This window comes from Plecotus auritus (assembly GCF_963455305.1).
Source record: "Plecotus auritus genome assembly, chromosome: 7".
Classification (NCBI taxonomy): Eukaryota; Metazoa; Chordata; class Mammalia; order Chiroptera; family Vespertilionidae; genus Plecotus; species Plecotus auritus.
Window position 1 is genome coordinate 12,687,425 of NC_137774.1, and position 14,789 is coordinate 12,702,213.

Genomic DNA, 14,789 nt, shown 5'->3' on the forward strand with positions numbered 1-14,789 from the left:
AAGAGAGGGAAGTGTCTCCTGGAGCACAAGCCTAGGTCAGGCCCACAACAGACTCTTTCCTGGGTGCCATTGTGAAGGTCTCCCTACTTATCAACGGGCTGAAATATTTGCTGTTTTCTTCACCAGCATTCAGCATTCATTTGCCTCTCCTGGCAAAAATCAAGTGCCATGCATAAGCCACCCCTGCCCCCGCCAGCCCTCAAAATAGAAAGGAACACAGACAGACCATTCAGACATGTATTTAATAGTTGTAGAAATCCAAAAGAACCTCAACATCAAGTCTTGAGATCATGAGTGAAGTGCCCTCGGTGGGTTGGCTTTACTAGGCTGGGTGTCCAGCCCTCTGTTGGCCCATGGAGGCTGCCTCAACCAGCCAGGGAACGGGTCTGATTACTATGCCGACTTCTGTATTCTCTCAGTCTTATCTTATGTACTATGTGTTTAGTTTCAATAAAGCATTTGTACCAGTGGCTCTGGAGCTTGGAGGAAGACTAAAGGAATGCGTAGTGATCCAGAGTAAGATGTGGACCTATACAGCAGAGCTATCCTTGGGGGAGAAAAGTAATTTCTTCCATTATCAGGACAGTCACAACTGGCAATCCTATCCAGTTGGGCCACTAAGGCTAAAAAGCTGGAGCCCGTCTTCTTCATCTCTGAACCTTAACAGCTTCTTGCTGTCCTCGGCGAGGGGCAAGGAACTTGCAATCGGGAGTTTCAGTGAATGGGCACCATGACATGGCCATTCCTGATCCCTACATCCAGCTTTTGTCAAAGATGAAGCAAAGGAGGCCATTGAGCAAGAAAGCGCTTACTCTGGCAAATGAGTGACAGCCCTGCCCTTAATTGCACAAGTCATTAGAGTTCCTGACCACTTTTAAATGCCTCGATGCTCCTTGATTCCCTTCGCTGCCTAGGTAAGTTCTAGGGCTGGAATCAAACAATTCTGAACCTCAGTCTCTGACGCTGGAGTGTTCAGGTTGCCTTGGAGGTATTTAGTCACACCAACTACTAACAGCTGTCACAGAAGGCGAAGGCTTTGTGAGGCTATGCCTTGTTTACTGGCAATGGGGAAGTTAATGCTCTAAAATCGAGGCATTTTATGGAAGCCACATAAGTAGGGACAGGACTCCACAGGAGCTGCCCAAGCCCCTCAAAGCTATGAGATTTCTACTTGTGGGCCAGGAATCTGTCTACATGAAAGATTCCACACTCTGGCTGAGAGATACTCCATTCTGATCTCTCAGGACATGATAAGGAAGGCAAAATTATGGAAAAGAAAGAATACCAGAGTGGGAGTCCAGTTCCCTCAAAACTGCTGGGAGACCGTAAGCAAGTCACGGAAGGCCTCAAGTTCCTTATCTGCAAGTGTTCTATTGGACTGCATAGTCTAGAAGTCCCCTTCTGAGCCTGAGACTGTGGTCATTAAAATGTCTGAATGCCTGAGGTCCTTAAGAAAATAGGTATGCCCCTCCCCTCCGATTTAGGCTAGATTTGCTGAGCATGGTGTCCTAATTCCCAATAACAACCCACTGCCTCCTGATCTGCCCTGGGTCCCTGGGGAGGAATGAAAGGGTTTGTGACACACAAAAGTGTAAATGTAGTGACAGCTGACCAGTTAGTAGAAATGAACCTTGCCTTTACAGTTTCGTATAACAACCAGAAAAGGCTGTTGTTCCTCTCCCCACACCCAAGCCTATTCCTTTAGGCCTGAGGTTATTCCCTCTCCCTAACACCCACTTCTTATTCCACCAGGGAACCCTGACTAAGGAACAAAGAAGTCCTACAAAGAGGAGGTCTCAAGTACCAATCAGCAGCCATTTAATGACGGCAGGTAGGTCTGACGCTAAAAAGAGGTTGTGTCCAGCAGAACCCAATTCCATAGGAATCCAAGTCCCAGGGCTGGGAGGCAGCAGGTGTTGAGGACACGCTCATTGCTGAGGGTCGGTCTGCAGGACCCACTGGAGGATGTGGTGGCTGCGCAGACCCCGAATCGCATTGTCGTAGATGGTGTTCACGCTGGTGCAGAGGGGCTGCTGCTGCAGCTCCGTCACCCGGCACACCACCAGCCCGCCCGCCACGCACAGCAGCAGCAGCAGCAGCAGCTTCAGCACCACCCAGGACCGAGTGTGCTTCCGGGGTTGCTGCTTCCGGGACCGAGAGCCGGACTTGGATTCTGGAGTGACAAAGTCACAGTAGACAAAAGAGTTCAGTCATTTTGAGGAGACACACACTCTCCACCACTCAATGCTGTTCTCCTCCATGCAGATCCACGTACACCCCTCTCAGGCATGAATATTGTTTTAAGAACATCTGAGCTCTTAAAAACTTGCTATGTGCAGACTGAAATATAAACTGCCTTCTCCTTGGATTCAAGGGAAGACATTCAAGACTAGAACTCGTTCTGGACGTCTCACATGGCATACACAGTCCCCAGGGTCCTAAGTCCTTGAAAACATGGTGATGCTCCAGGCCTCTCAGAATCAGGGGAGGAGCTTGTCAGGAGGCATGGATGGAGGGCTGCCCACTTGGGAAAGCACTTTTAAGATTTTTTATTTTTTTAATTATTGATTTTTAGAGAAACATTGATTTGTTGTTCCACTTATTTATACACTCATTGGTTCTATATGTGCCCTGATCTGGGATTGAACCTGCAACCTTGGTGTATCGGGACAATGTTCTAATCAACTGAGCTATCCGGCCAGAGCCTTGAGATGTATTAATATTGTTTATTATACTGGGTAGCACAAAAGTAGGTTTACAGTTGTGAATCCGTGAAACAGCTTATTTTTGTATTATTATTAGTTACGGTATTATTTTCCATAGGAACAACTATAAACCTAATTTTGTCTCACTCTGTATAAGATACATATAAAAAAAACAGTGATTACTACCGGGAATGGGGGATTAGAGGTGACTGCCATTTTCTGATCTATTTAGAGAGAACTCTTCTACATTTTCTGCAATGAACACGTATATTACATTTATAATTTTAAAAAAATGGTTTTGAGATTACTAGGCAACATTTAAAAAAACCTGACTGAGCACCCTCATGCCAAGAACCCATGATTTTCTCACTTCATCCTGTCGCTACCCTGTAAGAAGGAGGATCCTCATTTACACAAGGAAACCAAACGGTGGTGAGGTCGGGCACCTTGCTCAAGGCCAGGAAGGGCGAGCAGGGCCTCCGCTTCCCTCCAGAGCTCCTCCTGCTCGGGGTCCCTTTGGCCCAGAGGGTATATGACCGTCCCATGTACATGGAGCCACATGGTGACATAAATTCAACTGGGCACTCAGGCAAAACACTACGTGTTTTTTATACCACATGGCTCCCCGAACACGGACCAAATGATTCCCGTGGTGTTGAAGCAAAAAGAGAGTAATTTGTTCCAACGTGGAAAGAAAACTATAGGCAGTGCTGGCTTTCCTGAGACAGCACCACGCTCTGAAAGCACACCCAGTGTACTTTACGGATGATACGAGGGACTTTTAAGAGCCATGTGACCACATGCATCCTTAACCTTTCTTGGTAATTTTAGATCTAACTGACAAAAAGTGCAATCCCCTGTCCTGGTAACGCTCTCAGCCACATCTGACCAAAACCCCACAGGTGCCTGTGGGGAAACAAGCCAGCCAGGCCAGACTCTTGTTCCCAAAGAGAATGCCCCATTCCTCGTTAGTAAACCCTCTGAGGTGCTCCCAGGTCAGAGGGGTCACTGCGTCTGACTAAGTTTTCAAGCTCGCTCGTTCATCCACGCCTGAACACACCCGTGCGTCTCCCCACTGCACCTGCCGGAGCCTTAAAACCGAGGGAACACTTACTCGATGCCTGATTTGTTTCCTTCTTGGGTTTCTTCTCTGGTTCCCGTTTGGATGCTTTGAGGGCATCATACTCCTTCCTCCGGCGCTCCTTCTCTTCCGCCTTCTCCCGCTTCCTTACCTCCCGCTCCTGAGCCTCCTTGGCTCGCTGCTTAGCCTCCCGCTTCTTCTCCGCCTCTACAAGAAAAGATACCCCCAAATGGCTTCTCTCCCCGACACCTCCCCGTGTGCTTTCCCCAGCGATTGAAAGCATGGATTCAGCCTCCCTTTCCCTAGGCCAACGGTCACAAAGGACACGAGGAACCAGCTGCCTCTTATGCCCTCCCTGCAATGTGATGAGCGGCTCTTGGGGTTTGCTGGATGGACGCATGAGGGGGTTTCTAGCCACGAGCTGCAAAGAGATCAGGGTGAGCTAACAAGAGGGCCACAAGGCATGCGTGATGAGGCCGGTGCTCCCCTAGAACAGGTACCGACTCAGAAAGCACAGCGCTCGACAACTCGGCTCTGAGCAGAAGCAACAGTGGAGGTGTTGAGTCCACAGGATTCCTGTCTCCCGCTTCGGGAAGGAATGTGGCTTGAGAAGGACAAGCAAGAAGAAAAAGTGAGCACTCAGGTTCAGGGTTAGAGACGATGGAAATGTTTTTCTGAAACAGCGAGATGAATAGTTTGTAATGTCTAGACTTATTCTGATTTACTTCACAGTTCAAAGATGTTTACACGCAGTCCGCAACTTACAAATTACTGGCTTCTAAAAATGCATTGCCAAATTCGTTATTTGGACATCTGAAGTACATTTTTCCAAAGCCAGATGCCACAAATGGTGGCTAAATGTCCTTTTAGGGCTTAAAGGCCTGTTTGAACCACCATGTAGCTGAATAGTAGCACTATAAGCACTGTAGCTTTCCACTGCCTCTATGAACAAACAGGCTCCCAGTTCCAGCTGAGCACTGGGAATGCCAAGAACACTCGGCCTCCAGAGAGCCTGGGCCGTGAAGCAGTGGAAGCAGCAGTGGTGGGAGTAAACACGGCATCACAGTAGCCATGCGCGTGTAAGGGACAGGCGTAACTCAGAGTTCTGATCTCAGGGACTGCGTGCAATCAGTACATGAGCCTCTAACCCAGCCGTGGGCAAACTACGGCCCGCGGGCCAGATCCGGCCCATTTGGCTGTTCTATCCGGCCCACGGAGCCGAAAGAGCGGAGGGTTCTCTTGCTCTCCCCTCCGCTCCTTTACTTTGAATTTGTATTAGTTCACACAAACACTCCATCCATGCTTTTGTTCCGGCCCTCCGGTCCAGTTTAAGAACCCATTGTGGCCCTCGAGTCAAAAAGTTTACCCACCCCTGCTCTAACCACAGGAGCCGGCCAGCACCTGGGCGCCAGGCCTTGTTCTAAGTGCTCGAGAGACAGCTGTGAAGACAAGCCAGGTTCTAGTGCCCAAGTCATCTACTCTGTAGAGAAGGAGACGAACAATAAACAAGTGAGCAAATAGTGAAACAGAAATGATGTGTGCCATAGAGTAAATGCTGGAGGATGAGATGGAGAATGACATGTAGGATGGTATTCTAGTTTGGGTGGTTCGGAAAGGGTTAAGGTTCACCTAAGGCAACATTTGTGCAGACATGAGGGATTACACGAAACCAACTGTGGAAAGATCTGAGGGAAAAGGAAGCCAAGCAAAGCCCCAGAGGTGAGACTACCTGGTGTGTTCCAGCAACAGCAGGGGCCTGTGTGGCTGAAGGTACTGTATTCTGTGTGTGTGTGTATGTGAGAGAGAAAGAGAGAGAGAGAGAGAGAGAATAGGCTGCAGAAGCAAGCAGGCGTGGGCCATGGCAGGTCTTGACGGCCATGTTACTGAGTTTGAGTTTCATTCTAAGTTCAACTGGAAGCCATGAGAGGGTTTTAAACAAAAAGCAGCATAATTAATTTGTTTTAAAAAGATCTCGCAGCTGCTGTGTGGAAGGACTTTGCAGAGAAGGCACACGCGTGGAGACCAGACATTGTATTGTATTAGGAGGTACTGTGGCAGTCCACGGGATGGAGGCTTGATTACAGTGCTGGCCCTGGAGGTGGGGAAACAGTCACATATAAGCATGCTGACAGACTGGGTAGAGGAGTAACAGGAGAAAGGAATCATGGACCACTTTCTGACTTCCGGCTAGAATGACTGCAGGGATGTTGATTTCCTCTCCTGGGGAACACTGCGAGGACCTGTTTTAGCCAGGCTGAGTTTGAGATGCCTATTAATCCTCCAGGCAGGCAGACAAGCAGTTGAACGTGACTTTGGAGCTCAGTGGAGAAACCAAGACTGGAACGAGGTTTGTCAGACAAAGATGATACTGTCTACCCCCACACTGTTCCCCACTGCTCTGCGTGACTCCTCTACTGGATTCCAGCTCCTGAAGCAGAACCAGTGGCTGGGATCAGCGCCCGGAAGATGACTAGAAGAGGGATGGCCACCTACCGCGTTCTACTTCCTGCCGCCGCTGCCTCTCTCGCTCCTGATCCGCCTGCACGACCTTCATGTGCTGTAAAACCTGCAAAGGCAGAAGAGGGCGCTCAACGACTCCACGTAGTAGTCTACAGCTACACTCTGCTCAGGGGACGTCTCAAAAGACTGCTCTTCCCAGGATCCCAGATCAGCGCAAGCCTCCGGAGCAGTGCAGAGCTAATGGAGCTAATCCCAATTTAGTGCCAATCCCTGGAGAAGAGTCTAAGAGCCTCGTTCACTATAGCTGTCAGGAAAAAAAACTGTGAAGTCAGTGACAACTGGAATCTGTAAAATCCCTGCCATTTAGTCTCTGATGTGCGCCATTTCATAATTCTTTGTAATTCTCCCAGCAACTCTGACGAACATGGACTCTCTGTGATGAGCAGGGACAGCAGTTTTCCCCAAGATGCTTTCCGGACCTCCCTCCTCTGGCTGCCTCAGGTCCCCTCTCCTCAGTCCTGGGGCGTTTTCTTATCTAACTCAGTTATAAGACTTTGAGTTCCTAAGAGTAGGGACTACTGTCCTGTCTGTAGGCGAGCACAGAGCTTAGCTAATTATAGGCACTCAATTCATGTTTGATGAACAACTGACAGACTGGGTATAGGAGTAACAGGAGTCCCATTTCAAAAGGAGGAAAACTGAGACTCATAGGGCGATCTGTCCACACCTCATGGGCTAGAAGCAGCACAGCTGGGAGGGCAGGTCTTCTGAGTTCCCAGCCCAGAGCCTGTTCCACTCACTCGTGCAGAGGCAGGAGAGCTTGAGGAGAAAGCGAAGGAGCCAGTCTGCCCAAACCCCACACCACGCACTGGCACCTGAGCCCCTCAACTTCTCAGCTCAGTCATGGCTGACCTCCAATTTAAAAAGCCGCAGCGATTCTCCCGATGGGCACGGTTAAGGGAGGAGGTAAACGCCTTTTTATTTTTTTTAGCAGCTGACATTCCTTGGATGTAGGGGACATAGTACAAGCTTGGAGCCCAACACAATCCTGACTCTTACTTACTAACAGTGTGACCTTAGCAAGTGACTTAGTGACTTAACCTTTCTTTCTTTTTTCTGACTAACCTTTCTGAGCTGATTTTCTCATCTGGGAAACAGAGATAAGACTTCTCTGGCCTGTTGCAAAGATTAAATTACATAACTTGTACTGGCTGCCTAACATAGCCCCTGGCATTATGTGTGCTCAATAAATACTGCTGCTTTTTTACTTCATCTTCCTAACTGCATTAATGAGGAGAGAGAGGAAAACCTAAACTATTGTAAATTACAACAGCAAATGGCCTGCATTTCACTACCGCACTAGACACCTACAGGACAGACATGTATTCAAATGCAATTATTTTACTTTGTGGGAACTTCAGACATGCACACACCCATCATGAGAGGGCTCAGGGCCAGGCCTGCCAAAGCAGCTCCCTCCAAGGGCCTGGTTTGAAGTCGCAAGGGACCATCCTGTGTAACCCAGGAGTCGAATCTCTTCTCTCCAAAGGGAATCAACATCCTAAAAATTGGCTTCGCAACAAGGAGTTACAGGATCTGGAGGAAGGCAAAGCTTGATGGGGACAGTCCCTGTGTCACTCTGAATTTTAAATAAGCACCAACCATTCGGTTGGTCTTAGGGAGTGTACAGCTGGCTAAATGGAGAGCTAGGAGGTTTAAGAGACGTCCCTTTTACCTTTCTATCAGGAGTAACTTGTATTTATCTGAAAACACAGCAAGTCCAGAAATGGGAGGGACTCTTCTAGTCTAGACTGTAAGTCCTAGAGCAGCGTGGGGAACCATTTTCTGCCAAGGGCCATTTGGATATTTATGACATCATTCACAGACCATACAGAATTATCAACTTGAAAATTAGCCTGTATCTGGTCAAACATTTAGTTAACTCACCCCTAATGCCTTAGCAGGGTCAGACCAAATGATTTCTCGGGCCTTATACCGCCCGTGGGCCGGACATTCCCCATCCATGCCTAGAGGGTAAATTTTGTCTACTTACCCCAGTTCACAGCATATAGTGAGCACCTGATGAATACTGTTGAACTAACAAATTATTTTTAAAAGATTCTTTACTACGTACCAAGCTGATCAGTGACTACGACTAACCCACGCGAGGTGAGATCTAAACTAACTCAGGGAGACAAGTGACCTCATTCTGACTCACCCAGGCCACTCCCCAGCAATGCCTAAAGGTATGCTGCAGGAGACGGCTCCGGGGCAGCCATGCCGGAAGGATGGCTTAGTTGCCACAACCGCAGGGCACTGTGCTACCTGGAGCTCTGTCTGCAAGGTATGTGGGAGTACTGCTGAAGACCTTAGCACTCCATAAAAACTGTTTCTGCGGGTCACCAACGGTAGGGTGTCAGCAATTTCACATGGCTCAGTGTATTATTTGTTGACCAAATAAATGGACAAATGAAAGGCATGTGCACAATGAGGGTGCTAGTGTCAGAGATATGAACACACATTTCCCACGGAGCATGTAGTAGTGAGAGAGTAGTCAATGGTAGCTACCGCTGTTCTTTGAAACAAACGTCCCTCCTAAAGTGCCACGTTTTCAAATGGGACTTCACTGATGGATACCTGTAGTGTCCTCAGCTACGGGCAAACTGTCGCCTTGGTTACCTGGCTGCCTTAATTTTGCTGTTGGTTTCTTACAAGAGGTGGTACAGATAAGGGAACTATCTAAGCCCTAACTAACGATAAGAAGGCCCATTACTCTCGAGATTCCTATAGAGACCCATCATACACACATGGAATTATATTAGTTCTAGCTTTTGAAGTTAAGGCCTTTTTGCTCACCATGCCCCCTAAGCAAAGTCAGTCATCTGGTGCCCCGCGGAAGCAGCAGCACTCCGTTCTGGAGCTGGAGGCGAAAATGACTGCAGGGGGGGATTTTGAGAGATGGGTGTAGTGCTGTTCTTAGCCATGTGAGGCGTCTTCAAGGTTATTGGCAATGTTTGCCTTCCATGTTGTCTTTATTTCCTCACTATTTCACATGACTCAACTGAAATCAAATGCCAGGTCTGCAAAGGATACGTCTGTTTATAGCTATAAACTCACAAATACAAACAATACCTTTATTATTAAAGTTCCTTTCTGTGACTCAGAAAGGCCATTGCCCCTAACTCTCTGGCCCCATTCAAACAACAGTGACAGTGAAATGTTGGATCAGGGAGGTCCTGGTTTCTTAAGAATGGAAGGCCTGCCAAACTAGTATCGTTCTACTACTTGTAAAGTCAACACAGAAACAAAGGTCCCTTTGCTTGCCAGGTTCATAGTAGACAAACGTCACTGAGAGCTAATCAACACACAGCTACGGGTGCCCTGGAAGGGAAAACAAGAGGAGGCAAAGGCAGAGGCAAGTCCCAGGAGTCTGTGAAGGAGATGGGGTGGGGGTGGGGGGTTGTGCTTACCTTGTTGGCACACTGCTTACACTGCTTCTCATCCAGGCAATCCCCTGCCACTTTGGCCAGGACAGGATCCAGGGGGTTATCCTTCAGGTCCAGCCACTTCAGGCTCTAGAGAAATGGGGCAAAAATAAAAAAATTTTAAAAAGAAAGAGATGGGCATTGAGACTGGCTAAGCCTGAGTTCACACACTGAGTCCCTCCAAGTGGAACAAAGTGAGTAGGGAGAGAGCTCCTCTGTGTCCCAGCTGTGGGAAACGCCACGAGGCGGCATCTATTCCGGTCAGCCTTTCTCAAAGCCGTGATCCAGGAGTCCCTGAGCCCTTTGCCTTCCCTGGCCATGAAGCACTGGTTCATGAATTGTTACCTTGAGCTGAGCAAAGCTGACAGGCAGGGTGACCAGTCTGTTTTTGAGGAGATCCAGGTGCTGGAGGTTGACCAGACGGCCAAAGTCGGCTGGCAGTTGCTGCAGTTTGTTCTTACTCAGGTCCAGCTTCACCAGGTGGATGAGGCTGCAGAAATCCGACTAGGACCCGAAGAGAAAACACCTAAGCCTGGGGCTCACACACTGGTGCAACAGCCCAGGAGCCCCCAACTCAGAGGCACCTATGTGCAAATCCTGATTCTAATTTTTACCAGCTATTCCATCTCAAATGAGAAGAAACATAATGAGCATCACTCCTGGTGGTAAGTAGTGAGATGTGTATGCAAAAGGGCTGAGCACAAAGCAGGCACAAAATAATGTGGGTCCCTTCACCCTCAGTTCTCCCTCTAAGCTATCCTCCACATTGCTACTAGAGTGACAGGAGACACATTCTGTCCTCACACACCACCCTATGTTCACCTTTCATAGGAGCTGTCAAAACAGTGAGATCATCCATTTTCCTAAAAGGATCAAGTTCCCCTGGAATACCAGTGTTAATTCTTTTTATTTTTGTAGCACCTGGCACAGTACTTAGCACAGGTGCCCTGTGAGGGTTCTTTAAGTGACTGACTGACTGGGCTGAGGCACACCCTACCCATATCCTGGCTGTTCTTCAGCTCATGTCAAAACATCCCTCTTGTCATTAAGCCTTCAAGGTACTATCCCTGTTCTCTGGGGACTTGTGAACGCCAGGGGACCTACGCCAGGGGATCTGCACTGCAGGAGGGCAAGACAACCGACTGAAAAGGACACTTGGGGGTGCTGAGTGGCCATCCGACCAAGTGTACAGCAGGTGTCAGGTTGCAAGGATTTCTGCCCTTTAATTCAGCACAAGACGCTTCCTAGAAGTGGGAGCCCAGATGCCTCTTTCGGTATTAAAAATGGTTCTTGAGCAGCTGTGGGATGATGCTGCAGATAATGAGTGAGGCCCAGGTGAATACTGAGAGGGGACTGGACTAATGACCCGTGAAGAAACTGCCAACTTCTGAGACTCGATTCCTGAGTAAATGAGTGAATATCAGAGGATGGCAAGAAGGGAGTTGGCCAGGGCAATGGACGGGAAAGGCAACACTGACCACCCACGTAGACCTGACCGTGAAGGAGCACTGCTATAGAGGAGAAAGCCGCCATTACCCAGGAGAGGCTGAAGGGATGAAGGAGGCCAGCGCCTACACAGGTGCAGCAAAGGAGAACTGGTACAAGAAATATCAAAAGGATTTTACCATAGATTGGATGTGCTGAACAAAAAGTTATCTCTAGCAATGAAAGACTGACAGGATAATGACACAGTAGCCCACACGACCACACTTTTTCCTGTTCCCCATTAACTGCTGCACAGATAACAAGCAATCTAAGAAGTTCTCCAGTCTCCTCTACGCAACAGGGTGATAAACTACTTTACAAAGTAATGACATCAGGCGGGAAAAAAGGATGAGCCCAATAAGGGACTCGGCCAGCATCCTGTTGTTGACTTTAGTTTTCTGGGCTGACTGTCCCACGGTGCCAAAGAACGAGGCCCCTACCTTGCTTTCCTTCCCACTGAGATGACTCCACCCCCAACACACTCAGATTTAGTTGAAGGCGGCCTGCAGGCCTGTTCTGAAATTATGCCTATGACACAACTTCTCCAAACAGGAAGATGAAGCATCAGCGTTCCAGAAGGAATTGTGCTTGCATGCCCGTCTTACCGGGAGAGTAGTCAGTTTATTGCAGGACAGATCCAGGATGGTGGCCTTTGGAAGGGCAGCCTAGGAAAGGGAATGAGAACAAAACATCAAGTCAACACATGAAATGATTCAGTGACATCTGCTAAGGAAGCATTTACCAGTTCCCATGATCAGGAAAGGCCTTTAAAAAAAAAGTTAACACTAAAGAATAATGTTCCTAGGGATAGGAGAGGAAAAATGAGCCAATCAACCAAAACCTAGGGAGAATGCAAACAGAGGTTTGGCTATGGAACATCCAAGAAAGGAGAACAGATTCTTAAGAAACTCTCCCTAGCATTTCTAGTATTTTCTCTAGCACCCTTCCTTATTAGTTTTAACGAAGGGACTGTGTCTAATACGGCTTTGCAATTCCCATATTCCCTAGTCCAGGCCTTCTGGGCTCTCAATATACATGTTGACCTGTTCGTGACTGAATGAATAAATGAGTGACTATCAGAGTGCAAATAAGGCCCTCAGGGCCCATCTCCATTTTCCCTGCCGTTCAGGACTAGAGAAGCTCAGCCCTTCTTTCTCCCTAGGGGCAATGCTGTGCGACCAGGCGCCTGGAGTACGATTCCCCACCGCAGTCCTAGGGCCACGTGGAAACAAGGCTGGCCATCTCCTGGGGTGGGAAAGAAGCAAATACTCAGATAAAGGACCCTGGGCCAACCTACACTTTCCAATGGTCAGAGAGTCCCAAGAATAAAGTTTGACCACCTAAAAAAGCCTTAGATTTCACGGTGGGAAGAAAGCCGTAATACCTACATGTTTCAGCATTTGCTACCTGCCAAACAGTTCACATCACAATCGGACCGAATCCTCATAACCTCTATGAGATGGTAACTATTACCACCATTTTATAAATGAGGAAATCTAGGGAGGGGGGCGGAGTGAACCAGCTTGCCAAGGGCACTCAGCTATGAAGCAATGGGGAGCTGACATGCTAACTGGGAATCTTGTGCTAACCTCCATACCACAGCGCCAAGGCGGAGCGAAGACTGGGTCCAGCGCCAAAGGCAGTGAAAAGTCTACGTCATCCAAAGTGAGGCCGGCGAGGAGGGCGCAGGTGGGGCACCAGGTTGACCCATCTCACTCACTCCACTTTGGCAACTAGTTGTGTAATCTCCTAAGGGCCTCAGACCTCGGTTTCCTGGGTGGGAGTGTGGGAGTAGAGGGGTTGGAGGGATGGGCCCCTGGCAGCGGGGATTCCGGTCAGTTTCAGTCCAGTTAGCAAGAGACCTTGCCAACGAAGCAGGGAGACCTCACCTTCTTCAAGGAGGGAAGCCTCAGGGCTGGGGCGGCCACCTGGGATTGCTGGCTCCATAGAGAACCCTGGTTCCGGGCCACACCCCGGTCTACCTGGAGGCCTACTTCTCAGACCTAGTCATTCATTCATTTGTTCATTCATTCTCCGAATACATCCAGCAACCGCTCTGTGGGCCGCCTACCCGGGGTCAGGCACGGAGCCGGGCGTTGTGAAAACCGCCCAGATGGGGCAGGGGGAGATTTACTCTTGACCCGTACGAAGCCAAAGGCCAGACAAGCAGCCCTCCTCCCCCAAACCCCAGCTTCTGGAACTGCGCCAAAGTGACACGTGTACATCTCAGAAGAACACTGGGACCGGACGCGGCCTCCCCAGGGGACTTGGTCCCACTCTCCCCACCTTATTTCAAGACCTAAGAACGGAGGCATGGGAAAGGAGACGGCCCATGCAAGGGCCAGTGGCAGGCACGGTGGACGCCCGGGCCTCGCGCGACTGTACTGACCAGCTCCTTGACCGGGACCTCATTCAGGTCGCTGAGGCTCAGGTCCAGCTCGTTGCCGTCCAGCTTTTCGCGGAGATTCCCGCCCTTGCTACCGGCCTTGGTCATGGTGACGCCGGCTGAGCGGTCCCGTCTCTCTCGGGCTGCAACCGGCAGGAGATGCTCGAGAAGCCGCACTTGGGCTCAGTGGTCTCGCACCCAACCGATAACGCCTGCGTCCTCCGCCGCCGCCGCTGCAAAACCCCCGCCGCCCGTCTGCCCGCCGGCCGCACTCTGATCCCCGCGCCCCGCTCCCACCGGTGCCGCCGCGACGACGACCACTTCCGTGTCCACGTCACCTTCCACGGCCACCGAGACGCGCTGGGCTAGAGTGGCTCTCGCAGGTGCCTGAGCGCCCTCTGGCGCCCGAGACCGCGCACTGCAGGCGCCGCCAACACCAGAGGGGTTTGTGAGTTGGTTTGCGAGGCGGGGCCGCCGCGTTCCCTGGTGACTTGGGGGCACGCCTGCGGGCATCATTGCTGACCACGTTACGAGGCGAAAGGGCACGCGAATGGGGCCAGAAGACCTGGGCTGCGTCCAAAACTGACCTCATGAGATCACCCCCATTCTCCTGGAGTAGAAGCCGAAACTGTGCGTCCTTCAAAATTGCTCCTGTCCTCTACCCAACAATCTCCAAATCATCCGGAAAACTCAACCTCTGCCCGTCTCTTATCCCCTCCTCACTGCCCCAGACCTTGTCTAGGCCACCATCACCTCGCACCTGGGGTTACTCTGAGTCTCTCTTCCTCTCATCCACCTCTTCGCAGCTGCCCAGATGATGTTTCTAAAAATCTAGCCAGGTCTTCCCTCTGCTTAAAACCCTTCAAACCTCCAGCGACCTCTAGGATATGGATCGCTCTCCTTTCTAGACTGGCCCAGCCTGCTTCTGCAGCCTCCTCCTAAGCCCCCGTCCCTGCCTGGGATGCTGTGTGAGACCTTCAGTGGGGGGCTCCTCACCTCTCCCTCTCCTGGAATGGCCCTGCCTTCCTCACGCACCCCTGAAGCTTAGCTAATTCCCCCAGTCCTTCAGGAAACCCCTCCAGACACCGACTGAGCCCCAGACTGAGTTAGAGGTCCCTCCCTGGAGCTCTGACGATGCCCTATATGCTGCCTTATTGTCAGAGGTGGTAGAGCTTGGTGGCTAAGGT

The 14,789-nt window shown here is 50.0% G+C and overlaps 1 protein-coding gene across 1 annotated transcript; it reads right to left on the bottom strand.

Annotated features, from left to right (window-relative positions):
* Positions 1–223: 223 nt before the first annotated feature.
* Positions 224–14,396, bottom strand: LRRC59 (leucine rich repeat containing 59). The gene is made up of 7 exons (XM_080682462.1): positions 13,606–14,396; positions 11,822–11,881; positions 10,077–10,235; positions 9,717–9,821; positions 6,280–6,352; positions 3,820–3,993; positions 224–2,173 (listed from the first exon to the last, which is right to left on the bottom strand). Exons 1-7 carry the CDS (start codon positions 13,708–13,710, stop codon positions 1,929–1,931), a joined length of 921 nt encoding a protein of 306 aa, XP_080538588.1. The 5' UTR covers positions 13,711–14,396; the 3' UTR covers positions 224–1,928.
* Positions 14,397–14,789: the final 393 nt, after the last annotated feature.

Bases quoted from the DNA above. Each gene is read 5' to 3' on its own strand.
- LRRC59 (XM_080682462.1), bottom strand. From the start codon at position 13,710: ATGACCAAGGCCGGTAGCAAGGGCGGGAATCTCCGCGAAAAGCTGGAC. The intron at 10,236-11,821 runs GTAAGACGGGCA...TTCGGGTCCTAG, and splicing joins ATAAACTGACTACTCTCCCG to TCGGATTTCTGCAGCCTCAT. The intron at 6,353-9,716 runs GTAAGCACAACC...CTGCCTTTGCAG, and splicing joins GTAAGCAGTGTGCCAACAAG to GTTTTACAGCACATGAAGGT.